The following is a 26,512-nucleotide window of genomic DNA, read 5'->3' on the forward strand; positions in this document are numbered from 1 at the left end:
TCTGGCATTCTCCATTAAGAAATCCTACAGCTGTTCCCTTGCATATTTTTGACCCATCAAAGGCTCTCACACACATAAACCCCAGGAGTTCCAGCAGCTCATGGGAGGATTCAGGACTGACTGGAGGGAGCTGTTGATACCATCCTCTTTGACAGCAAAACCTCTCACAGATCCCCTTAAGTCTGTGAGATTTTCCAGGCTAGAAATTTTCCTCAGGTAATTCCCTCTCATGCACCTGGGGTATCCAGTGAAACGAATTTACGGCCAAGAGCGAGCAGAAAGTCACCTGCTCTGCCGCTGGCTGCATTTTCGCCTCTATAACCTGAGGTCTGCATGCACAAAACACCCCCGCTTCCTTCCCCTTGCAAAACCCGCAGCGCCTGACGGAGCAGCAGCGCATGAACACCCGTACGAGGGGATGCCCGTCCACACAGCCCAACCGCAGGCGCTGGGCAGCTCTCCTGGCCACGCTCCATTGCAGCCTTGGTCTTTTCTATTGCCCTTCTCTCCCTTCTCCTCCGGACCCCGCACCTCAGCACCGATCCCATGGAGGCCATTCCGAAGCCTCTGGAGAAGCCCAGGCTCCCGAGGTGCCCGTTCCGCAGGCGGAACGCGGAGCCCGCGCCTCCCGCGTGGACCTCCCGGCTGCTCCGCGCGGTGCCGGGCGCGGAGGGCTCCCTGCGCTCGCACAGCAGGACGGGGCCTTGGGCGCGGGGGCAGCGAGGAGCCCACGGGCCAGCAACGCTCCCCGGCGGCCACCGGGACCGCGCGGGGAAGAGCCTGGGCAGCAGCGGCGGGAACAGGACCCTGCCCCCTGCTCAGGCTGGAACTGGCTCCGGGGCCGGGACACGAAGGACACGGAGCCGCCGCGGGAGGGAGACGGATGAGGCGATCGGGGGCACCGGTCAGTGACGCCCTGCCCGGAGAGACGGCGCGGAGGGACCTCGTGGATGCCCCAACACCCGACGGGAGGGTGCGCGGGGGGACCCAACCGTCCGCGGCAGCGCCCGCGCGGGACGGAGGCGACGGCACCGCCGGGCTCCCCGCGGCAGCGGGGGCGCGAGCGCCGGACCCGCTGCCCCGGGAGGCACCGGAGCCTCCGTCCTCGGAGCCGTCCGCAAGGGCCCTAATCCCCGCTGCACAGCTCGCCAGAAACTGCTAAAGACTCCTACAAATCTGTCCTGGACGTCTTTGATCTTTTCTTCTTTCAGTGGCATTTTGGGAGCCTTTTAATACTCATTTTAGTTGTAGGAAAACACAGATAGATTACACACACTTACCAAAAATTCTTATTCACCATCTTTGCCATCTACTATTTCCAGTTCCAAATAAAATGTGGAAAGATTCACTTTTCCATTCCTTTTCAGTTTAGAAATTGCTGTTAAGACAAGTACAGTACAGCAAGGTACAATTGCAGAATATTGCAGGACATTGGTTTCATTAACTTGTGCAGTACTGACTTCTGCAAAAGGCAGCCCACGAAACCACGCAGAGAATAAATGGGATAAATGGGACACTGACATCAATGGCTTTCCCTAGCTCACAGAACACGCTCATATTCTTTGCTGCAACACAGAATAATCTTGCTCTATAGCACAAGGTTGGTACGGGATTGTGAACAGATGCAGACTGGAAAATGAGTGTCCCTGCTCCACAGCACAGCGGGATCCTGGCTCTGCTCCGGGCAGGGGACACACGCGGAGCAGCCCGGGAGCAGAGCGGGACCCGGGCCAAGAGCCCCCGGAGGAAAGGAGGCTCCATCACGGAGAGCGGCCGGCAGGAGCCCCGCGCACACCAGCCCGATCCGGGTGGATCCCGCACACACCAGCCCGATCCCGGCGGATCCCGCACACACCAGCCCGATCCGGGTGGATCCCGCACACACCAGCCCGATCCCAGCGGATCCCGCACACACCAGCCCGATCCGGGTGGATCCCGCACACACCAGCCCGATCCCGGCGGATCCCGCACACACCACCCCGATCCCAGCGGATCCCACGCCACACACCAGCCTGATCCCGGCAGATCCCGCACACACCAGCCCAATCCCGGCGGATCCCGCGCACACCAGCCCGATCCCAGCGGATCCCACGCACACCAACCCGATCCCGGCGGATCCCGCACACACCAGCCCGATCCCGGTGGATCCCGCGCACACCAGCCCGATCCCGGCGGATCCCGCACACACCAACCCGATCCCGGCGGATCCCGCACACACCAGCCCGATCCCGGCGGATCCCACGCACACCAGTCCGATCCCGGTGGATCCCGCACACACCAGCCCGATCCCGGCGGATCCCACGCACACCAGTCCGATCCCGGCAGATCCCGCACACACCACCCCGATCCCGGCGGATCCCGCACACACCAGCCCGATCCCGGCAGATCCCGCACACACCAACCCGATCCCGGCGGATCCCACGCACACCAGCCCAATCCCAGCGGATCCCGCACACCAGCCCGATCCCGGCGGATCCCACACACTCCAGCCCGATCCCGGCGGATCCCGCACACCAGCCCGATCCCGGCGGATCCCGCACACACCAACCCGATCCCGGCAGATCCCGCACACACCACCCCGATCCCGGCGGATCCCGCACACACCAGCCCGATCCCGGCGGATCCCGCACACCAGCCTGGAACCGCTCGGAAGACGCGGGAGTCTCAGGGCAGCCCCGCGCTGCTCAGACCGACGCAGCTCTGCGTCCGTCCTTGGCCCCACCCCACGAGGAACGGCCCCACCAAAACCTGCATCCTGCCGTGGGGTCAGAGCTCCGGAGCCCAGCGCAGCCGACAGAGGATAAGGTAACGGCCAGGCCCGAGGCCTCCGCGGCCGGAGCGCTCGGGGCAGCCAGCACAGAAGCTCTGGCTGTGACCTGGACCTCAGCCAAGGTCTGCAACGTCCCTTCAGAGCCCTCAGAACGCACAAAGGGTTCAGGGCTGGGCTGCTTGGGCTGGCGCACACTGCGAGTGAGCGAGGAGGGACTGCGCGTCCGGCAGAATGAAAATCAGGACACACCAAAGCATCTGCCACCAAATCTGCCTTTCCTGGGCCCGGACCTCAGGACCTGGCTGAACCGGGCCTCCAAGCCGCGCTCAGTACCATCCCACACAGCAAGGAAGGGATCCCATGGAAAACCGGGTCCTTTCTTCGGAGTCTGGTACCGTGTCTATATTTAGAGCCGCAGGTTTAGCAGGGGTGGGAAAGCACCAGATGGCCTGAGCAGGGTCCACGATGACCCCACTGACAAACTGGGCCACTTCAGCAGAAGCCGAGAGCGACAGACATCCAAGAGCACGAATGTCCCCACGCTCCGAGCGCGCAGGAGAGGCAGGAAATCCGCACGGCCACTGCTGAGGCCCCGCAGTGACACTTGGTAAAGCCCTGGGGACCGGGAGGGTCAGGGCTCCCGGGACAGTCCCCAAGGACAGGGTCCCGTCAGGACACGGCAGCGGGAGCAGCGGAGGGGAGGCCACGAGCGAGACCGGTCCCTCCTGCGGAAGCTCCCGCCAAGCTGAGGCGGTGCAGGGCCATGGGCGCAGGGCCATGGGTGCAGGGCCACGGGTGCAGGGCCACGGGTGCAGGGCCAGCAGTGCAGGGCCATGGGTGCAGGGCCATGGGTGCAGGGCCACGGGTGCAGGGCCACGGGTGCAGGGCCATGGGTGCAGGGCCAGCAGTGCAGGGCCACGGGTGCAGGGCCATGGGTGCAGGGCCATGGGTGCAGGGCCACGGGTGCAGGGCCAGCAGTGCAGGGCCACGGGTGCAGGGCCATGGGTGCAGGGCCACGGGTGCAGGGCCACGGGTGCAGGGCCAGCAGTGCAGGGCCACGGGTGCAGGGCCATGGGTGCAGGGCCATCGGTGCAGGGCCATGGGTGCGGGGCCATGGGTGCGGGGCCATGGGTGCAGGGCCATCGGCGCAGGGCCACGGGTGCAGGGCCATGGGTGCAGGGCCATCGGTGCAGGGCCATGGGTGCAGGGCCATGGGTGCAGGGCCACGGGTGCAGGGCCATGGGTGCAGGGCCATCGGCGCAGGGCCATGGGTGCAGGGCCATGGGTGCAGGGCCATGGGTGCAGGGCCATCGGCGCAGGGCCAGCAGTGCAGGGCCATCGGCGCAGGGCCATCGGTGCAGATCCATCGGCGCAGGGCCATGGGTGCAGGGCCATGGGTGCAGGGCCAGCAGCGCCGCGCTCCGCTCCCTGCAGGACGGGGACACCCGCGTCACCCTGCCCGGGAAGGGAGCTCTGCAGAGGGACGGGCAGGGACGGCTCCGGGAGCTGCGGACCCAGGGGCCCTGCAACGGCCCCTTCCAGCCCAGCCGGCTGAGCCAGAGCCCGAGGATCGCTCCACAATTCCGCAGGCGACGACGGGCCAGACTCGGCTTGGCCAGGACCGGCCGCGCGGGCGGGACGGAGCCTCCCGGCTGGCAGCGCTCACGGATGCTGCTGATTCACCGCGCCGGCGTCCCCAGCGCGTCCCCGCGCGGGACGGAGCCACCGCGGCGCAACCCTCCTCCCGGTGCTCACGGGCGCCCGCACAGCCTCCCAGGACACCTAGTGCGCTTCCCAGAACGGTTGGAAAACGAGGAGAAGACAACAAAATGACTTTCATTCTTTTCTTCATTATCGTATCCACTCATCTGCATGATAAGAACAAATAAATCAGATTTGCTCCCCTTCATATCCTGTCAGTCTATTATCCTAATGCAGAAATAATGCAGCTAAGGCCAAACTTATTAGGCAATTTGTTCTTTTCCTCATATATAGAAAAGATAAGAGTTATGTAATTGGTATGCATCACACTAGTAATACGCACAGAAGATGCTAAACATCAACCACTGCAGGTGGGTACCTTAAAATAGCAGTTCTGGGTAGGAGCCTTAGCTGGGCTCTGAGCGGATGTTGCTCTCTGCGAACATAACATTTTCAGCAAGTCCTGGAACACTGAGGAAGCAACTGAAGACTGGACGATATCCAAGCAAGCGCAAAGTTTTTAAACAAAGACAGGGAAGAATCCTGTAGTTAAGGCACGTAGAACCTGAACTTCAGGAACACATAAAGGCCTATAGGCTAGAACTTGATTAATTAGTATCTTGATTAGGCTGCCCGTTTTGCTGTTGCTCAAATGGGTCAGCTGGAGCAGAACAGCACTGCTGGGCCGTGTTTCGCCTCCGAGCAGGTGTCACAAACCAGATATGGAGCTTAAGGAAATGTCTCTGCGGACGAGCACCCCATTTCCATTAGGGACAGGGGCTCAGCCCTCTCGGACACCCCATCGGGGCAGGGGCTCAGCCCTATGGGACACCCCATCGGGGCAGGGGCTCAGCCCGCTCGGGGCCGAGCGGCTCTGCACAGCAGCGAGAAGCTGCCGCCAAGCAGGAATTGCGGCTTGGCCCTCCGGAGCTGGGAGAGGGAGGGCAGGGGCAGCCCTGGGCCCCGCAGGCGCCCCCAGGCCATGGGGACGGGGACGGGGCCGCCAGGCGCCCCGGCCAGCACAGGTGGAAACCCCAGGGCAGCGCCGGTTCCTGCGGTGACCCCGTGTCCAAAACCCGCCCAAGGGGAACGCCGCAAACAGCACGGGGAGCAGAGCCCCAGGAATTCCACGCGGTCCTTCCCGGAGGAGAGCTCCGGCCCTTCCTGCGCCGGCACCGGGACACCCGGAGCGCTGGGGACGGCGCCCACCCCCGGCCCCGGCCTCGCCTAAGGGGCCGTCAGCGCTTGGTTCTGGTCCCAGCGCAACCGAGGCGGCTGCCAAGACCCGGGATCCTGCCCAAGGCCTTACGCTTGGTGCAGTGACATCCATAATCCAGGCACGGCCCTTCATTAAACGGCGCTCTGGTCGGGCTGCTGGCACACGGAGCGTTATCTGTCATCATCTACACAGACAGGTGTTGCGAGCTCTAAAAGATCAGTTAACTGAAAAAATAAACCCATACGCACAAAGGATTACTTTAAGACTGAAATTAAAAATAGATAGAAAATACAGAGTATAGATGGAAATAATGGGAAGTACACAGCACAAAAAAGGTGGAAGATATTAGCAACAACTAAAGTAGCTTCAAAACATTAGAGAAAGTTGCTTAAAAAGGCAAAAATTCTAACTTCTCGTCAGAGCTAACATCAGACACTTCTTTAAATGACAACCCACAAACCAGCCCCAACCAAGAGGGAACGGAGACGTCAGCCTTGTAGGGCAGAGGAGCTGAGAACCGTGAGGGCCGCCAAGCCGCCCGGGACGGCCACGAGGACGGAGAGCCGGGGAAGGCGGCGAGCGGCTCCGCACGGGGAGGAGCTCGGAGCGACGCAGAGCCCGGCCGGGGCCGGGGCTGCCCAAGCCCCACGGATCAGCCCGGTGGCGCCAGGACAGCTAAGGAGGACGAGGTGGCAGGGCCAGCGGCGCCACCGGGTCCCCAGCTGCTCCCGCCCAAGGGGAGCCGGCGCCGGGGCGGCTCTTCCCGCAGCGCTCGGGAAGCTTCCCGAGGCGCCTGGGGACGCGGGACAGCCGGGGTGGGCACGGGCCAGGGCTGCACTCAGTGATCCTGAAGGTCCTTCCCAACCATAACGATTCTGGGGTTCTGTGACCTCCTTCAAAAGCTCTAGAAGAAGGGGTAGATAAATCTAAGTGCGCCATGTAGAAACTGATGCTTTGCTGAAACTGAACATGCAGAATTCAGAATTATTGCCACTATTTAGACCATCTAGAGACAGAGCTTCCTTTCCTCACAGGCTACAAGACACGAGCAGCAGTGATGAAGGCTTCATTCCAGAGAGACTCCTGCTCTTTACATCCCATAATGCCAATGAAATACCACCTGGGTCCAAACGCTTTCTGAGGGAGGTCAAATAGCTCTGATTTAGCTATGCAATGTCACAGGCTTTTCTGTTACCAGCCTGCACAAATCAGCCCAAGAGAAACCACTGCAAGAAGTTGCCTTTTTATATTTCAGATTCTTGTGCAGTCTGAGCAATTCCAATATCAGCCTAGGAGTATTGTAAAACATGTACATCCCCACTCTGCAGAGACGTGCTGCAAGTGCGATAAAGGGGAGCTAAAGCACCAGGAAGGGGTTTATAACTAACTGAAAGAGGGATTCCTGGTGCCAGAGTTTGTCTACGGGTCCCTTCCCTTCCAGCCTCAACCACACTGTGAAGCTGTGTGTTGTTCCTTGATATACTAGCCAGGCCTCGATCCTGGATGGTTATAACCATCAGTTTAATGGAATATATCTGAATGTTCCATTTAGGATCACCACATTTCGGTACCATTAATAAATTGCTATATATACACACGCATTTTTGTTGGTGAGTGGTCAAATCCATATGAAATGTACTGAGATGTGCTAAGGCAAAAGCGGATCTGAAAAAAACCGAACCGTCCCCCAACCCCGTAGGAAAGAGCTGGAGAAGGAAACGAGCGGGTTCCCACACACGTGGCCACGGGGACACCGCGGGCAGGAGCCCCGGCGGCAGGACGGCGCCGCGGGGCTGGCGCTCTCCGTGCGCTCGCGCTCTCCGCGCGCTCACCGTGGGCGAGCTGCACCTCTGAGATAGGTTCAACCCGGCACACGGATCTCCAGGAGAGGGTGTCCACGAGTCAAGACAGGCTCCATAATGTACTGAAAAAGTCCACGCAAAAGCAAAAACCAAACCCAAGAGAGAAGGCAGGATAGGTCTCAGGATGCATGGAAATAGTCATGAAATGTGAAGCAAGACGAAGCCGAGCCCTCCCCAAGGGCTGGTGCAGACATCCAGGAGGGAGCCATCAATTCACCGAAGGAAACTAAGGAGCTGTATTTCACGGAGGTCCCGAATCCTCCCCCTGCTCCGAGGCCCACGCGCGATGTCAGGCGCCCAGCGAAGAGCAACAGTGCCCTCTACCAAGAGAAGAGCCGCGACTCCTGCAACGCGCCCGCCCGGCGCAGAGCGGCAGGAACGGGCGCGCGGACACGCAGCGCCCAGGAACGCGTGGACACGCAGCGCCCGGGAACGCACGGACACGCAGTGCCCGGGAACGCACGGACATGGAGCGCCCGGGAACGCACGGACACGCAGCGCCCGGGAACGCGCGGACACGCAGCGCCCAGGACCGCGCGGACACGGAGCGCCCGGGAACGCGCGGACACGCAGCGCCCGGGAACGCACGGACATGGAGCGCCCACGACCACGCGGACACACAGCGCCCGGGAACGCACAGACACGCAGCGCCCAGGACCGCGCGGACACGGAGCGCCCGGGAACGTGCGGACACACAGCACCCAGGAACGCGCGGACACGGAGCGCCCGGGAACGCGCAGACACGGAGCGCCCGGGAACGCGCGGACACGGAGCACCTGGGAACGCGTGGACATACAGCGCCCGGGAACGCGCGGACACACAGCACCCACGACCGCGCGGACACGCAGCGCCCGGGAACGCACGGACACGGGCATCCGCGTCACCACACGGCCCTGCTCCGGGCACCGCGCACGGGCACCTCCGCGAGCGGCTGGCGTCGAGCAACCAGCCTGGAAAACACTGGTGGCCTCAAGCACCGCTGGACGGGATGACTCAGGAGCACGGGGACTCCAACCAGCCTCTTAATGCCCTTCCTATAACATCTGCTCTTCTAATATCTGTCCTGCCACTAGGAGAGGCAGCGAGGGCACAGGCTCAGCACACAGGATGCCTAATCTGTAAATTATTTTTGAGGGATGCAACAATCGTTATTACAGTGTTAAATCATTTCCTACATAAGAAAATCAATTCTCGACCAAAAAGATGGTTCAAGCTCTTTCCTCAAAAAAATGTTTCCATTGTAGGAAGAGGCCATCACCGTTCTACCACCCCCACTGCTACCCACAAATACCGCAAGGGCAACCCCAGGCAGTCCCCTCAGCGACGGGGAAGGGGCAGGGGGTGCCGCCCTCCCCCAGGCAAAGCTCCGGAGAGGCCAATGGCACCGGGGTGCCGGCAGCAGCCGCGGATCCGGCCACGGGCGCCGGGCCGCGGAGCCGAGCGCCCGTCCTGCCCGCATGGACCCATCCCGCACGTTCCGCTGCACAAACCGGACCTGCCCTTCCCTCTCCTGCGAGCCGCCTCCCGGGAGCTCCGCAGAGCCGCTGAGTTACGATTCCCCAGCGAGGCGAGGGGAAAGACAGAGACGGGAGTCACTGCAAAAGGTGCGATAAATAAACAGCTCCAAACGCACCTGAGCGCTGGCCCGAGGGGCAGGGGGCGATGCTGGAGGGATGGGCAAGGGCTGCAGCAATGCTGGAACTTGTGCCTTAGTTAAAAAGAACAAGCTCTATCAAAATTCTCAAAAAAATACGGGAACCCACAGAGACATTCACAAAGACATCCAATGAGACACAATAAATCCTACGTCTAAGGCAAGGAAAGGCACTCTGGGCAAACACAGGATCTGTCACACTGACTTCACCGGTACCAAAGTCTTAAAAGAGATTTTGAAGGAAGGGAAGAAGGATATGAAGGAAGATGGGAAAACGGGTAAAACAGAGCACTGTTTATCCTGGTATGGATTGTGCCAGACTTGCTGTGTTTTTGTGCTAAGATGACAGATTGCATTGACTAAGGAAATGTGACTCTTACAGCTTATTTGGATTTCAGAACAGTGCTTAATGGAGTATCATGTGGGAAATTATTACTAAAGCTAGAAGAAAAGAAAGAAAGCACTAAAAAATTATTTAGTTCTTTAGAGCTAATAAGCTTTGATATCTCTCACTCACTGCTTCGCGGCCCTGCATCTTCTTCCCGTATTCTTTTACTCACAGAGCTGAAGAATCTATTATTATTTCTTTTAAAACTCTCCAAGGTTTAACTTGGCAGAGTTTTGGGCAAATCTCATTTTATCTTTATGATTTCAGATCCCCCTGGCATAGATTTCTTTGCAGATGAATCCTAGTCTCTGTTCTTTACACAACATTTGCGTATTCCCAGTAGCCTCTTTTGGATGATCACATCTGGATTCCCTACCTGCAAGTTCTCTGGAACACAAGCTGGAGATCGGTTTTGTAGCTTTGATTTAGGATATTGACTTAAAATGCCAACTCTGTTTTAGCTCACTGGAGACAGTCAACTCCATTTACTCCACGAGATTTTTCTTCTTAATCAAAAACAAAAATGCAGGCTTTACCCATATTAACAAGGTATTTTTTCCCATGTGTGTTCTGGCGCTGTCTCCGTCTGCAGCTTGTGCACCACCTCCCGCCCCAGCCCCACTCCGTCCCCGGCTCCCCCTTCCCGGAGCGACGCTCTGCCCACGGATGCGGCTTCCCCGGCCGTGCCAGGAGCCTGGCACTCGCATTCCAGACCGCAGGATCCTGGCACTCGCATTCCAGACCCCAGGAGCCTGGCACTCGCATTCCAGACCCCAGGATGATCCTGGCACTCGCATTCCAGACCCCAGGATCCTGGCACTCGCATTCCAGACCCCTCAGCTCCATCTTCCTGCCGACCACCAATTCCACAGGCAGGGAAGCCACGGCCTGTTCCTAGCACACGCCGTCTCGCTGTTGCTTTCACCTGAGCTGGGCCGGCAACATCCACGCGGGGATTTAAACAAGTCAGGGCCCGTCTGCCGGCCCTGACTTGTGGATGCAGGTGGTGACGCGTCACTTGGCCGCACGGCTGAACCCCAAAGCGGGTGCCGGGGCGGACGTGGGAAAGGCTCCGCTCCGCTCTCCCGCTCCGTGTCTCAGGGAGCTGCTCCCGTTTGATCTACCGGTGTAGGGATGGATCAGCCACTGCTCGGCGAGCTCGCCTCCATCTGGGCCCCATGACATTACAGGGACTCTGCCAACCTAAATTAACCCTGCAAACACCCTACAAACACTCGCTCATTTGGACGTAACCTCGCTATTACGGCCTGCTCAGCCAGTGGTTGGGATTAAATCCGTATCTGTCCTCACCGGGCAGAAGGCGCCGGCAGCCTGAAGCCAGGGGCTGGGGACACATTGTGCTCCCCGACGGTGCTCACCAGAGGAGGGGACCGGGGCCGCGGCACAGGAACGGATGGGTGGACGTCAGGGAGTTGTGACAGCTCCTGGCAGATACTTTAACCCATCTGTTGAAGCAAGAGGAGGACGCTGGCAATGAAAGGTGAAGTTTCGAGCAAGTTGTGCCACCAATCATCCTCGAAACATCATTTTCAAAACACTAACCCTGACATTGGCTTTCTCTAAACTCCAGTGCAGATCACAAGAGTTTCCGGATTTGCTCTCGTCCTCGTCACCATCAAGGTGCTCCAACGCAGGCCTGGCCAAGACAACAGCCCCGCTACCCGGCTGCTCTCAGACCCGTGACCGCCGCCGGGCGATCGGCAACACGGGTGCTGCCGAGTGCCGCCGGGTGCCGCCGGGTGCTGTTGGGTGCCGCCGGGTGCCGCCGGGCGCCGCCGGGTGCTCTCACGGCCCCCGTGGGCGCAGAGCCCCTCAGCCCCGGGCTCCGAGCTCATCCTGCACCCGGCCGGGGCAGGCGGCGCAGCAGCATCGTGTCCCTGCAACGAAACTCCCATCGCGCACGAGCGCCACGGACCCGTCCAAACCACCCCCTGGAAACACCTCGAGCTCTAGGCCGCGTCCAGGCTTCGTCTGGAGGAGCGACATTTGGCAGAAGTAAAAGCACGGCTGGGCACAAGGCGACAGTTCAGCAGCACGGACAACGGGACGAACGCGCTGGCGCCCGCGCTCCGGCTGCGGTGCCGCAGAACCGCGCGCTTTTCGCTGGGGTCAACTACGCACAGCTTCAGTTTAACCCAAACCCGGGTCATCCTCCAGGAAGGACAGCACACAGCAAGCACCAACACCTCAACACAGCAAGGGCTGATCAACTGGGGACACCGAGTAGTTACTCTGTCTTGATTTAGCATGACAACGGGACGGAGCAAAGGGCCACTGCACATTGGGAAGGCTCCAGGACACGGCTCCAAAGGCAGCTCCAGAGGGAAGAAGCCGGGAGCTCCTCAGCAGAAGCTCCAGCTCCGCAGCCCCAGCGGCCTCTCGGGAAGGAGGGACGTCCCATCCCCGTCCGCTCCGGCACCAGCGGCTCCTCCTCGGCGAGCAGCAGCACTTTGCTTCACTCAGACCCTGCTGCGTGCTCGTCCCCATTGCGCGCCATGGGGCAGCGCTCCTGCTCCTGCTCCTGCTCCACAACAGCGGCTCCCAAGCACACGGCACCTGCAGGGACGGATGCGCAAGGTCTCTGGAGCCTCGCACGGCTCCCATGGACCTCGCGGCTCCCTTGGGGAATCCAAACACGCTGGAAGGGAGATGCCTCGGGATTAGCGCAAAGAAAAGGCTTTGCAAGGGCGCACAGGCTCCCAGGGACTCTTTAAGAGCTGCTGTAGCGTACCACTGAGAAATGCATTTTATTGAGTTTTCTCTCCCTCCACATCTTTGTTTCCAACTTTATAATCCATGTCTAACTTTCACACACCAGAATCCACCTGTGTAAATCCATCTAATACGCTGATATTGGAAGGCAAACGTGCTCATGTATGCAAAGCGTACTCTACTAAACCCGGCAAATCCCGGATGCTTCTTCCCTCTCCTAAATCCTACATTTGTACAACAAACACAACAAAAAGGCATTCTCTTTATTTGCTTGAGAGCTGGACAAATCCAGGAATCCCAGAAGTGTGTTCCCCACCCAGTTCCTTCAATCAGGAGGGAAATCTGCCCAGGCAGCTGCCGTTGGCAAGAGACCAGCCGTGGTGCCGGTGTCCCCGCGAAGCCACGGGGACTTCTGGCAACGCTGCACACTTGGCACTGGCCACCAGCAGCTCCTCCTGACACGGCTGCATGGGGGTCGCTGTCCCTCATATTATGGCTTTGCTGGCACTGGGTGAGGGTCATGACTACCAGGGCTGAGTCACAGTCATTTTAAATATTTTATGTCAAACTAGAACAAATACAAGCAAATCACTCGGGATCCGGCTCCTATTCTCTCTGAAGGCTCCTGGAGTGTCTGATTAACAGCAATCACCGTCTCTTGCTCCATCACCCACTGCCGCCTGCTAAAAACCCAACGCCACCGCGAGAGCGTCCCAGGAAGGTCTCGAGATGACTCTCCTCGGGGCAACACCACACACTCACCATGATCAGGATGGCTACGGCTGGTTATTAGCGCACACGGTAAAATAAACAGCAGTAAAATAAACATCTTGAGCAAACGTCAGACGTACCCACCACTCCATGCAAAGAAAATGGGCAAGCTCAGAGAGTGCTACAGATCTCAAATCAGTGCCTCTGCATTTCTGCTCAGCGTCTTCGCGAGCCCCTTGCATGCAGGAAGCAGCGCTTACCTTGCCGTGGATCGTACTGCCGCATCTGCACCTCCTCCACGCATTCTGCCGGGAACCAGCCAGTCCTGCCCTTCACAGTTCCTTCCCAAAAGCCACCTTCGCCAATACTCAGCACTGTGGAAGGAAAGAAACAGCACGGGATGAAGAGGATTCCGAGGGAAAGGGAAGGCCAGAACGGCCCCACCGAGTCAGTGCAGGCCCAGAGAGCGGAGCACAGAAACTGCCTGGGGACACGCGTGGTCCCAGGGCAGGCAGCACCTCCAAAAGCCTCTGGAAGATCCTTCCTTTCGCCCATGTCACGGAGCAGGCAGCGCAGGGGCCCTCACGCGCTCTCAGACGACCTCCCGGGCGCTCCTGCCGCCGCGTGTCGGGAACACAACACCCCGAACCAGCCCCACTTGGAAAGAGAGAGGACGAGTTTGTCCAAGGCCACAGCACAGGGCACTGTGAGAACGACCCATGTCCAACACAAAGGAAGGGCCGCGTCACCCGAGGGGACCCACCAAACACCACAGCAAAGTTCTCCAACCCATTACGTCTTGCTTTGACTTGCTCACAGCTTGGGAAAACAGACATGAAGGTTTGAAAAGTGCTCTGAAAACTAAATGAATCCAGGGTCAAGGAAGTTTTAGCTGAGAATCACATCAGGAGTATCCTCGTTAAAGCAAGGAACCACCAGCTTGAACTCCTCACCACCTGCTGACTCCAAAAGGATTCCTCCAGGTAGCCGGGATCCACACGGCTCAAGAGCTGCAGACGAGAATCAGCACCTCTTATTACACCCGAACATGAGTACGGGGTTCAGCACAGACCGGCAACACAGAACCTGCTCCGAGAGCCACCTCCAGCCAACACGTGCCGGCGCCGGCTGCCACTTCCTCCATCCCCGCACCGGATCCCCTCCGTACGCTGGAGGAGTCTCCAAGAAACATGTGGGGCACTTGGGAACATTCAGAAACGCCCCAGACGGGGCCGCCACGCTGGGGAGAATCACGGAGCGAAGGGAGCGGCAGCGAGCGCCGCACGCGGGGCCGGCAAGCGGCTGCGAGCGGCCACCGCCGCGGCCGGGCGCCCCATCCAGCCGCTGCCCCCGGCGCCGCAGGAACTGCCTCGTGGGCACCTCCCACACCAACTCCAGCAGTCCCAGCGACAAACACCCGCACCGAGGAACGCAGGAGAGCAACCACACACCTTCAGGCTGTCCTGGCTCCTAGCCCTTTGTAACACCGTGATCTCTGGAACACACTGTGAATTAATGTGTTACATGTGGTCTAGAAGATGCTCTTAGCTCAAGGGACACTGCAAGGTTCTGCACCTGGGGAGGAATAACCCGACACCAGTACAGGCTGGGGACTGACCTTCTGGAGAGCAGCTCTGCGGAGAAAGACCTGGGTGTCCTGGTGGACAACAAGGTGACCATGAGGCAGCAGGTGCCCTCGTGGCCAAGAAGGCCAATGGGATCCTGGGCTGCATTAAGAAGAGCATCTCCAGCAGGTCGAGGGAGGGGATCCTGCCCCTCTGCTCAGCCCTAGTGAGGCCACATCTGGAGTATTGTGTCCAGTTCTGGGCTCCACAGGACAAGAGGGATGTGGAGCTGCTGGAGAGAGGCCAGCGCAGGGCTACGAGGATGATCAGGGGCCTGGAACATCTGCCCTGTGAGGAGAGGCTGAGGGAGCTGGGCCTGTTCAGCTGGAGAAGAGAAGGCTGAGAGGGGACCTGAGCAGTGTCTAGAAGTACCTCAAGGGAGGCCGTGAGGAGGATGGGGCGGCCTCTTTGCACTGGTGGCCACCGACACAACTAGAGGAAACGGCCGGAAACTGAAACACCAAAAGTTCCACAGGAACTTAAGGAAAAAATTCTTACCAGTGAGGGTGCCAGAGCACTGGAACAGGCTGCCCAGAGAGGTTGTGGAGTCTCCTTCTCTGGAGATCTTCAAACCCGCTTGGACGCAGTCCTGTGCCACGTGCTCTAGGTGACCCTGCGTGTGCAGGGGTTGGACTAGATGATCTCTAGAGGTCCCTTCCAACCCTAAGCATTCTATGATTCCATGATTCTATGCTGCACACCACCCAGCAGTGACGAGCTTTGATGCATCGTCTGGAAACGCTGCAGCGTTACGGCGAGCACCGCAGCGCCTCGACACCAGGCAGACGGAAGCAACCGGAGGAGTCGGCATCCCGGGCCCCTCTGCCACAGCGGAAGCCCAAATGATATCAGAAATATTCTCTTAGTGTTATCTAGATAACAAGTTCTTAAAAACAAGCCCATCACATAAAGAGATCCCCTTAATTAGGGAAGAGACACGGGGTTTCTTGGGACTTGCTTTGAAATTTCAAGAACAGCTATAAAACCCGCTAGTACAAATAGGAGACACATACCCAGGGATACCTCCCACTCACAAGACATACCTCGCTGGCGAGCTTCCACGGAACCGAATTCTTAATCTCCTTAACAAATCCCTGAGTAACAGTGAAAGGAAGAGGGTGATGTTGGGTCTATCTTACATTTGCGCTGTGTTATCTCACGCTGTTCTTTTAGAGCTGCGTTTCCAACTTTGTAAGCGTAAGTCAACGTCCCGGCTTTGCTGGAGCAACATTCCCTGCACGTGAAGCTGCCCGCGACGCGCCGGGCGCTCAGGGACGGGACGGGACGAGTCCCCGCTCCGTCCCGGCACAACCGCAGCGGGCTCAGGGGCTGCTCCGGCTCCCGTCCGACAGCCCCAATGACGGGACGAGGCAGCTCCTTCGGCAGGCTCCCAAAAAGCCTTTTGGCAACGGGATGACAGTGACGAGGCAACCAGCAGGCACGAGCGAAATCCCGACGGCCTCATTTTCCTAAGGGCAGTGCAAACAGGCAGAACCAGCAGAGGTCAAGAGCTACTCGGGTCCAAGCGCAACAGGAACGCAAGGATCAAAACCACGGGTAAAACCCAGCAGCCAGGAACCAGATCCCTGGTCCTCCGGAGGGCCAGCCCTTGGGACGAAGCCCACGACAAGGGCAGCACGTGCGCTGCAGCGCCCGCAGCGCCCGCAGCGCCCGCAGCACCCTCAGTGCCTGCAGCGCCCGCAGCACCCGCAGCACCCGCAGCACCCGCAGCACCCGCAGCGCCTGCAGCACCCACAGCACCCGCAGCGCCCGCAGCGCCCGCAGCGCCCGCAGCACCCGCAGCGCCCGCAGCGCCTGCAGCACCCGCAGCGCCCGCAGCACCCGCAACGCCCGCAGCACCCGCAGCACCCGCAACGCCCGCAGCGCCCGCAGCACCCGCAGCACCTGCAGCGCCCGCAGCGCCTGCAGCGCCTGCAGCACCCGCAGCACCCACAGCGCCTGCAGCACCTGCAGCACCCGCAGCACCCGCAGCGCCTGCAGCGCCCGCAGCACCCGCAGCACCCGCAACGCCCGCAGCGCCCGCAGCGCCCGCAGCACCCGCAGCACCCGCAGCGCCTGCAGCACCTGCAGCACCCGCAGCGCCCGAAGCGCCTGCAGCACCTGGAGCCGCACGCGGAGCAGCTCCCGCTCGCCCTCCCCACAGCACAGCCCTGCACACCCATCTGCCCCCTGGACACATTTCCCACTGCTCCCCACTTCTCCACGCAGCACCTACGGGCAGGCAGGGCGCCCTGGGGAGCCCCAGAGGCACCGTTTGAAGCCCCCGGCCAGAGGGAGGTCCTTGCAGGTCACCGCACGCGCACGAGGCCCTGCGAGGAGCTGCCACCTCCACGCGCGGCGCTTCGCCCTGGGCCTCGCAAGGGGAGCAGGAGCCCCCGCGCTGGGGCAGTGCGGCTCTGCTGCACCCTGGGGTGACGCGGCTCTGCGGCCACCCCAATGGGACACTGCTGCACCCCAGGGTGACACAGCTCTGCGGCCACCCCAATGGGACACTGCTGCACCGCGGAGTGACGCGGCTCTGCGGCCACCCCAGACAATGTGGCACTGTTGCACACCAGGGTGACATGGCTCTGCGGCCACCCCAGACAATATGGCTCTGCTGCCAACCCAGGGTGACACGGCTCTGCGGCCACCCCAGACAATGTGGCACTGCTGCACCCCGGGGTGACACGGCTCTGTGGCCACCCCAATGGGATACTGCTGCACCCCAGGGTGACACGGCTCTGCGGCCACCCCAGACAATGTGGCACTGCTGCACCCCGGGGTGACACGGCTCTGCGGCCACCCCAATGGGATACTGCTGCACCCCAGGGTGACACGGCTCTGCGGCCACCCCAGACAATGTGGCACTGCTGCACCCCGGGGTGACAGGGCTCTGCGGCCACCCCAATGGGACACTGCTGCACCCCGGGGTGACTCGGCTCTGCTGCTTCCCCTGGGGCAATGTGGCACTGCTGCCCCATTTACAGGCCAAACAGGAGGGTCACTGCACTGTCCTCTCCAGAGCCGTTCCCGAGAGGCAAGTGCTCCTGCTCTCCCAAGGTTACGCTGCTGTCCCAAGAGCCCCGAGCCCCAGAGCCGATTTCCCACTGCTCCTGTCCGTGCTGTTAAAGCCCTGCCGACCGTCACCAATGGAAAACGGCCGCTGGCGACGCGGCCGTGGCGCAGGGAGCTCCGCGGCGCCGTCCCGCGCTCCGCACCGGGCGCAGACCTGCCGCCTGCCCAGAACTGCAAGGACTGACACTTCACCCTGCCTGGCATCGTGCTGAGCACAGATTCCAATGCAGCAGAAAACTGAGTCTAGCCTTGGAGACAGAAAGAAAAAGCATTGACGAGTCTTCAGTTCTTTTTTTCTGTTTTGATTTGAAGGTGGTTTTCCTGTTCCACTCAGCCGGCACACGCGAGCTGAGCCACACCAAGAGAGATCCGGATACTGCCCAGTGCTAAGACTGCAGAAAAGCCCTTTCTCTATTTCTTTTCTAATGCAGTGACAGCGGACACCGAAACAGGACGGAACGCCCCTGGGCCAGGCGCTTGACCCCACTCCACGGGTTGAGTTGGGACACAGGGACAAACGGACACGAGTACCAGGGGCTCCCGCCCTGATCCTGCTGCCGAAGGGGCTCGGAAGGGATGAGACCTTCGCAGCAGCCCTGGACCCCTGCTCTGCAGTGCGGTGGCATCTCACACCACAGCGGAGCCAGGCTGAGTTTTAGAGAGCCTAAGCATTTCATATGTGCATCTTGAAACTTTTCAGCCATAGGTTTTGGATGGCTCCAAAACCTGGGCAAACATCCAAAAACTGTTTCTAATGAAACACAGGAGAGGACAACCTCCAAGCTGATGGATCTGCAATCTGATGGAGCACAAGTGCGACCTGAAACTGCAGCTTCAAAAGTTGTTTGTCTTAATGTGTTAGTTCTAAAATCTATAAGCCAAGGTGCAAAAGCAATTACCTGGGTCAGCTACTGCAATATCAAGATTTTTAACAGAAATTGCCAGATTACATGCTTATTCCTTGCTCCTCAGAATGTTCCATGTTTCCACAGGAATCAGCCTGCCCAGGTGCTCTCCGTGGTGCAGGTGAGGACCGACAGCAGTTTAACATCCAAGAGTACAAAGTACAAAAGAATCTGCGTCCTAACACTCAGTGGCAGCAGGCGGAAAGATGATATATTTATACAGAGCTTTTCCTTCATATTTCATCACATAAATCTCAAGTTTTAAAGGCACCTGAGGCCAGGTGCTCACCAAGGAGCACGGGTCCTTCAGCTGCCCGGAATTGTGATCAACATGGAAAATCCACAGCAGCTGCTCCTGCAGCTGAAACCCTGCTTGTTTTAGCCACAGTTTCAAGGGTTGGTGAACAGAAGTTCCCATTACCAAGCACAGCTTGAGCGGGCAACACCAAAACACTCAGGAGGAGCTGGCAGTGCCAAGAGGAGAGAAACAAGGGCCAACAAATCACCAGTTCAAGCTGGACAACTCACACACACCACCACGAGCTCCAAAGGTCGCAGCTAATCTGAGTATCCCTAAATGCAGCAAAGGGCTTTCCCGGAGCCAGCTGGGATGCGCACGCCGAGGACCTCCAGGTGCTTTGAAGGAGTTAACAAATCGGAAATACACTTTGGAAAGAACCCTTCCAGGCAGGAAGTCACGCGAAACGGCGTTCGGAAACGGCCCCGAGCGCGCGAGTCCCAGCGCCGTTGGCCACGTCCTGCTGCTTGCCACGCTCTGAGCAAACAGGCCCCGGCCACGGCCACATCCTCGAGCTGAGTTTGTCTGCCAGGACCCTGCTGAGAACCCCCGGCGGCTGCTGCTCAGCTCGTCCCGGCTCTGCTCCAGCCGCGCTCGAGGGTTCTCGCTGCGGATCCCTCTCACCTTCACCCCATGAACCCGACCCCCATTTCCCTCACTCCATCTCAGCCCTCGCTCATCTCAGAGAGGCCTTTCAAAGAGCTGCTGCTTCCTGCCATACCCTGCACAAGCACCAGGAGACTCTTCCTAGGATAATCCTCCGCATCATCCTCCAGGTCTTCTGGAAAACTCCCTACTGAAATGATGCTTATGGATCCCGGCCAGCTGCGAATGACAAAGCACTTGTCCCACGCAGGGCTGCTGTTCTCAGGCCAGGCTCCTCGCGCTCGGTCTGGGCTCCGTGTAACCCCCCAGCCCGGGGCTCTCCCGCTCCGCACCACGCAGGGGGCCCAGCTCGGCACCGCTCTCATCGCGACCAAAACGCCCCTCTGCCAGAGCAAGCAACAGCAAAGGGGCTACGACCACGGGGGCTGTTTCCTATCTCTGCTCCTTCCCTAAAGCTCCCGGTTTCCTCTGTTCCAGAGGGTTCCAAGACAAAAGAACAAAACAAATCTCACAACCCACAGGTGTTCCCTTTCCAGAGCCCCTACAGACTGAGCTGTGATCGCTCCTCTCCAGAGTAATCCCCAAAGCTCCTTTCTCAGAGTCTCTCGGATGCAGATTTGTCTTGCTTTGATTTGTTACCTTTTCTTTTTTATTAGAAAGGTCACTTCTAGCATCCAAATTGCTCATTTATTCACAGGGCTGGGCTCCAGCCAATCCTCATCTTATTCACTGCTCGAGCAGGATCCACTTTTTTTCCATCTCCCGAGACGCTTTTCTGGCATTTCCCTCTCCTGCCGTAGGGATCCCTCTGGAAGGTGCTAGGGATGCAGCAGCCCCGCTCCCACCCGGCTCCCCCGAGCGGCCCGTCCGCCCCGCTCGGCTCCTGCTGCAGCCCCGGAGGTTTCCGCGGTGCACGGGGAGGAGCGGCGCTGCGTCCCCGGCGGCTCCTCGGCGTCCTGCGGATGGCACCTTGCCGGCAGCGCCGGCGCGTGCCCGGCCCGGCCCCGGCGCAGCCTGCGGGCTCCGGCCGCCCGTCCTGTCCCCACACGCTCCCGCTGTTCCTGCTCCTCCTGGCGCGAGCTGCAACGGGCAGCGGGGTTGGAGCAGCCCCACGGCCGCCGGCTCCCGCGTGTCGAGGTCCCACCGAGGTCCCCGCTCGTCCCTTCCACGGCAGTGACGCTGGGGCAGCTCGCAGCACCGCGTCCGTCCCCCAGACCAGCACAGAGAGCCACCAAGCCCAGGGACGGCCCCGCGCAGCCCTGCCCGAGCGCGGAGAAGCTGACGGGACCCTGCTGGGGCAGAGCCCCCAGTGCAGAGGCTGCCAGGACCTTCCTAACGCAGAGCCCCCAGTGCAGAGGCTGCCAGGACCCTGCTGGGGCAGAGCCCCCAGTGCAGAGGCTGCCAGGACCCTGCTGGGGCAGAGCCCTCAATGTAGAGGCTGCCAGGACCCTCCTAGTGCAGAGCCCTCAGTGCGGAGGCTGCCAGGACCTTCCTAGTGCAGAGCCCCCAGTGCAGAGGCTGCCAGGACCTTCCTAGTGCAGAGCCCTCAGTGCAGAGGCTGCCAGGACCCTGTTGGGGCAGAGCCCCCAGTGCAGAGGATGCCAGGACCCTCCTAGTGCAGAGCCCTCAGTGCGGAGGCTGCCAGGACCCTGCTGGGGCAGAGCCCTCAATGTAGAGGCTGCCAGGACCTTCCTAACGCAGAGCCCTCAGTGCAGAGGCTGCCAGGAACCTCCTAATGCAGAGCCCTCAGCGCAGGCCGCTGGCCTGACCCTCAGCGCAGGTTCTGCTGGGCCTCGGGCCGTCCCTTAATCCTCGTTGTCACTCTGTCGCTGTCGCTTCTGCTGGGCGTGCCGAGATGCAGAGCAGCTCAGGCCATGGCAAGAGCCGTCCCGGCGCCGCTTCCTTGGCTGCACCAGCCCTCGTTTCCTTTCTGATGGGCCTCCTCATACCAAAACTCCAGCCCACAGCTCTGCCCATCCGCCCTTGCAGCCCCACGCTCAGCTCTGCCGAGTTCCTCGTCTTCTTTAACTCACGCTCAGGGCTTCCCACACGCCACTTTAAGCAAACCGGATTCCTCACCAATTCCAAGCAGGGTCTTGCCCTTCCCAGCGCCCAGCTGCAAGGGGCACGGGCTGCGTTTGAGGACAGGCTCTATCCTCTGCAGTGCGCTGACACCAACCTTCTCCGGGCAGGTTTCCCCGGGCCGTTCCAGGTCAACTTGGACTTGCCATTTCCCTGTCTGATCCCAGCATTGCAAGATATGGGAGTCTGGTGAATTCCTGTGGATCCTCCTGCCCCTCCTGCTCCCTGGCAGCTTCTCGCAGACACTGCAGCTCCAACACCACCCTCCACGTCACCTGTCTGTGGGGTTTTCTGTGTCTTTCACAGCTGTCATGGCCAGATTCTTAGATAACAGGTTAATTTAGTCTCAGATCCGGGGTGGGGGGACATGAGCATTCGCATCTCATGAACTGAGTTACAAACAAAGGAGAAAGTATTCTGCTCGATTTATCTACTCAATGACTGCTGGAGCCATCCATCAGGGGACAGATACAGCACGCGAGTGCAGAGGCTTCCGACGTGGGGGTACGGATGCCGCGACACCTGCGGCATCGCACGGGCTCTCGGTGGGCTGCATGAGCAAAAGAGCTTCTGCTGCAGCAGGACACGGCTCCCTGCGACCTCCCGAGCACAGCTCGAGCTGGGGCTCCCTCCTGGGCACCCCCGTCCAGCGGGGACGCTGCCGGCACCGCCGCGACACCGTGTCCTCGCAGCCGCAGGGGCAGCCCCCAGGACATGGTGCTTCGGCGGCACCAGGTCTCCAGCCGGCTCCAGCCAAAATAACTTCTCAGTGCACAGGCAGACACAGCCTCAAACGCCCAGAGCAACTTCCCCGCTTACCTGGACACCGCACACAGCACCCAATGCCCTGGGGACGCACGGGCAGGCGGCAGGACCTGCCTCTCCCCGCGCTCGGCCCCGTTGTGTTTCTGCCCTCCTGGGCTGCTGCTGTGCCAGGGACCCAGAAAAATGGAAGCTGCCAGAACCGCGGCCACAGCACAGTTTCACTCAATGTCACCTGTAAATTACTGACGCTAAACAGTGAAAAATCATCAGCAACTGACCCACTTTCGGTCCACTCCCTCATCCCAACAGCAATATTGTGCTCTGACCTTCAGTCAGCTCCGGAGCTTCCCAAGCTCCGAGGCTTTTTGCTATTATTCTTTTCCCACACCAGCAGAGGTTTCTCCTTCCCATCTAACCTGTCTATGACAATACCGAGGCACAGTCGAAACCACCAGTAAGCCAAGCACCTTGCAGGGGAAGTTTCCCGCTGCTTTGGCTGCTCTGCCCTGAGCGCTGGTGCCTCCAGCTCAGCGCGGCGCTCCAGGGTGTGCGTGCCGGGGAGCGCGGATGTGCTCACACGAGGGCACTCTGCCTTGGGTTGGCCGAACTGGAAGCTCCGGGACCCCACGGAATGGTTGGGATGGCTACAGGCCCCCGGGGGAGGGACGGCCGGGACGGCAGCTCCTGAGCACTGGCACTTTGTGCAACGTCCCCGAGTGCCAGAGCAGCCACTTCCAACAGGCACCAAATGTAAATCATTGTAAGAGACCGGGGAGAAAAAGTAACCCCAAACTAGAGCCAGCTCTGAGGCTCTGCTTCCCTCAGGAATAGAGGAGGAATCCAAGACGATGGACACAGCACTTTGTGTCCTACTAATCCAAGGTCACAATATTTCATACCTAAATGAGATGTCAAACAGAGAGAGGGGAGCAGGAAGGAAAGCCCTCGCGGCTGGTGGAGCGAGTCTCTCCACCGGCACTGAGGAAATCCTGAGAACGATCCCGGGAACAGTGATCCAAGGGATCAACCCAGTAGAGCTGATACAGCCACCACCCCGGCTCAACACGCGCGGGAAGCCTGCAGGGTTGGGAGCCTCTTCCACAAACCCGGAGCACAAACGAGCCACTTCTTCGCCCTTGCCGCCGTGCCAAGGAGCGGGAGGGAGGCAACCACCGAGCCGAGCGAGGGCTCCCGGCCTCCGGAGCGGGCACAGGGCGGGATGCGGCTGCGGAGAGCGGGGCAGAGCCTGCGCCTGCCCCGAGGGCACCGAGCAAGGGACGTGCAGAGGTGACGGGGACGAACCGGGCACCCGGAGACGGCCCGAGGGGACCGAGCGAGGGACGCGTGGAGGTGATGGGGACTAACCGGGCACCCGGAGACGGCCCGAGGGCGATGGGGATGAACCGGGCACCCGGAGACGGCCCGAGGGGACCGAGCGAGGGACGTGCAGAGGTGACGGGGACGAACCGGGCACCCGGAGACGGCCCGAGGAGACCGAGCGCGGGACGCGCGGAGGTGACGGGGACTAACCAGGCACCCGGAGACGCCCCGAGGGCACCGAGCGAGGGACGCGCGGAGGTGACGGGGACGAACCGGGCACCCGGAGACGCCCCGAGGGGACCGAGCGAGGGACGCGCGGAGGTGACGGGGACGAACCGGGCACCCGGAGACGGCCCGAGGGCACCGAGCGAGGGACGCGCGGAGGTGACGGGGATGAACCGGGCACCTGGGGACGCCCCGTGCCGCGGGGAGCGGAGAACCCCGGCGCGGCGGCTCCGCTGCTGCCAGCGCGGCTCAGTGCGGGACGCGCAGCAGCTGCCTGTGGGGATGCGCGTTTTCATACCTTCAAAACAAAACAATTCCTCTCAATGTGAATTCCTATTGCTCCTTCAGCGCAGCACATTAAAATAGCTTGCAACGTTTGCAAAACTGCTCTTTAAAATCATATGCAGTGCTTATGCTTTATTAAGCTTATAACTTTTAGCTTTTCACGTGGGCTACACTCACACAGACACCGCACAAAGAACAGGCTGCAGCAAAGGGCCCTTTCTGGATTGCCTCTCCCATCCCCAGTTAAATCCAGGGCTCCGGCTACCTCGGTGAACAGAGGCACGGCCGGGTCCAGCCAGGATCTGAGGTGACACGGAGCTCACGTAACCATGAAGGAAATGAGATCAGTGCGGGATGAATGGGGACATGACCTAAAAAATGGGCACAAAGAGGGAATTGGCTGGGAACCGAGAAAGCAGAGACCGCCCCCTCCCACGCCATCTGCCACGGCCTCCATTGCAACTTCCCTGGCTCCTTGGGATGCAGGCAGGTAGCAGCAATGAAGCTCAAGGTCTGGGCACCTGAAAAGCCTCCAGGAGCAGATGGAGCCCAGCCGGGAGCCGCCGGAGGGGCTGGGGCACAAATCTGCGCACACGAGTGGCAGATCCCGCAGGCCTCGGCCCTGCACGTCCCGCAACGCGACCCGTCCGGGGGAGCACAACACCGGGCACAGCCCGGGCCTCCCCTCCCGGGCCAGCTCCGTACGGCGCCGGGTTCCCATCGCGCCCGTCCAAGCCTTAAGGACACCTGGGAACGGCCTCGGCCGCCCCAGCGGGTTTCCTGCCGGCCCGTCCTCCCGGGGATCGGCAGGAGCCCGGAGCGAGGGCTGGCGGCCGAACAGGACCCGTCTGCAGAGCGCACGGGAGCAGGCGGCTCTGCAGGAGCGAGGGCCGGTGCGTGGACGGGACCCATCCGCAGAGCGCACGGGACCAAGGCGTCTCTGCAGGAGCGAGGGCCGGTGCGTGGACGGGACCCGTCCGCACAGCGCACGGGAGCCAGGCGGCTCTGCAGGAGCGAGGGCCGGTGGCCGCACGGGACCCGTCCGTACAGCGCACGGGAGCCAGGCGGCTCTGCAGGAGCGAGGGCCGGTGCGTGGACAGGACCCGTCCGCACAGCGCACGGGAGCCAGGCGGCTCTGCAGGAGCGAGGGCCGGTGGCCGCACGGGACCCGTCCGCACAGCGCACGGGAGCCAGGCGGCTCTGCAGGAGCAGGGAGCGAGGGCCAGTGCCCACACAGGACCCGTCCGCACAGCGCACGGGAGCCAGGCGGCTCCGAGAGCAGCAGCGGGGCCGGAGCCGCAGCCCTGGGAGCCGGGGGAGCTCTCGGTTCCGGCCCGTCTGCCACGTCCTGCCCTTGGACAGCGCCGGCGCCGCCGTCTCCCGCCCGGAGCCGCCCGCCCTCCGCGCCGGGCCAGGACCAGGGCCTGACCTTGGCTCAGCGGTCGGCACTGCCGGAGGCTGCTGCGGCTGCAGAAATACATCGTGTTTTGTGGCTTCCTTCAGGCCACAGCCCTGCTCATCTGCAGCAACTCAAGCTGCGAGCAGCAGTGACACAGCCGCGGTTCAGGACACCGCCTGTCTCCCCGCTATTGCCTGCCTAGGTGCAAATCCCTTAGGATGGGAGGGTTTTCTTAGTGGATCTCTGCACAGCACGACCGGGGCCAGGACTGCAGGTCCGCGTGTGCAGCAGTAGCAGAAATGCTGAACGCACCGAGCTCCCGCGTGCGATTCCACAGCACGGCGGCGGGTGTCTGCACCGAGCTCTTCCAGCCCCGCAGCCTCCAGCTGCTAAGCTGATTTTTATAATCATCTTGCTTTTAATACAATCATTATACAGTCATTATGCCTTTAATTAAGCATTTATTGTAAAAAATAGTGCCAATCAAACCCAGCAGGTTGGAATGGTGAAGGAATTAATGCATTCCCAAAATGTTAATGAGGACTTTTCAGCCTAAACGAGCTCCAGGACCTGGTCCCAGGAAGCGCGTTGGGAACGTGCCGCACGTGAGGCCGGAGCAGGGGGCCCAGGCGCCCGGCGCGGCGGGGGCTGAGGACGGCTCTTCCTCTGTCCATCCTCCTCCTCCCCCGGCACAGGGGTAACCTCCTCCTGCCCCTTCCCGGCTGCTCGAGGCTCCCTGGGGGCCAGGGAAAGGGGGGCAGCGAGACCCAGGGCGCCGCAGCAGCCCGGGCAAGGCCGCAGACCCGGGTCAGTGCAGGTAAACGGGCAGCGGGTGCGTATGGGGGACCCAACACCGTGTACACGGTACTGAGCTCTGACCTCCTGC

At 60.7% G+C, this 26,512-nt stretch overlaps 1 protein-coding gene across 1 annotated transcript in view; it reads right to left on the reverse strand.

Moving 5' to 3' along the window:
* Positions 1-26,512, reverse strand: part of SHANK3 (SH3 and multiple ankyrin repeat domains 3) — a 311,958-nt gene that overhangs the window by 115,283 nt on the left and 170,163 nt on the right. Inside the window, 1 exon segment of the mRNA XM_088535213.1 lies at positions 13,299-13,412. Within this exon segment, the coding sequence (XP_088391339.1) occupies positions 13,299-13,412 (114 nt within the window).

The sequence above is a fragment of the Tinamus guttatus genome, unplaced genomic scaffold, assembly GCF_059628265.1.
Source record: "Tinamus guttatus ecotype Peru unplaced genomic scaffold, ASM5962826v1 Tinamus_guttatus_pri_ptg000619l, whole genome shotgun sequence".
Lineage (NCBI taxonomy): Eukaryota > Metazoa > Chordata > Aves > Tinamiformes > Tinamidae > Tinamus > Tinamus guttatus.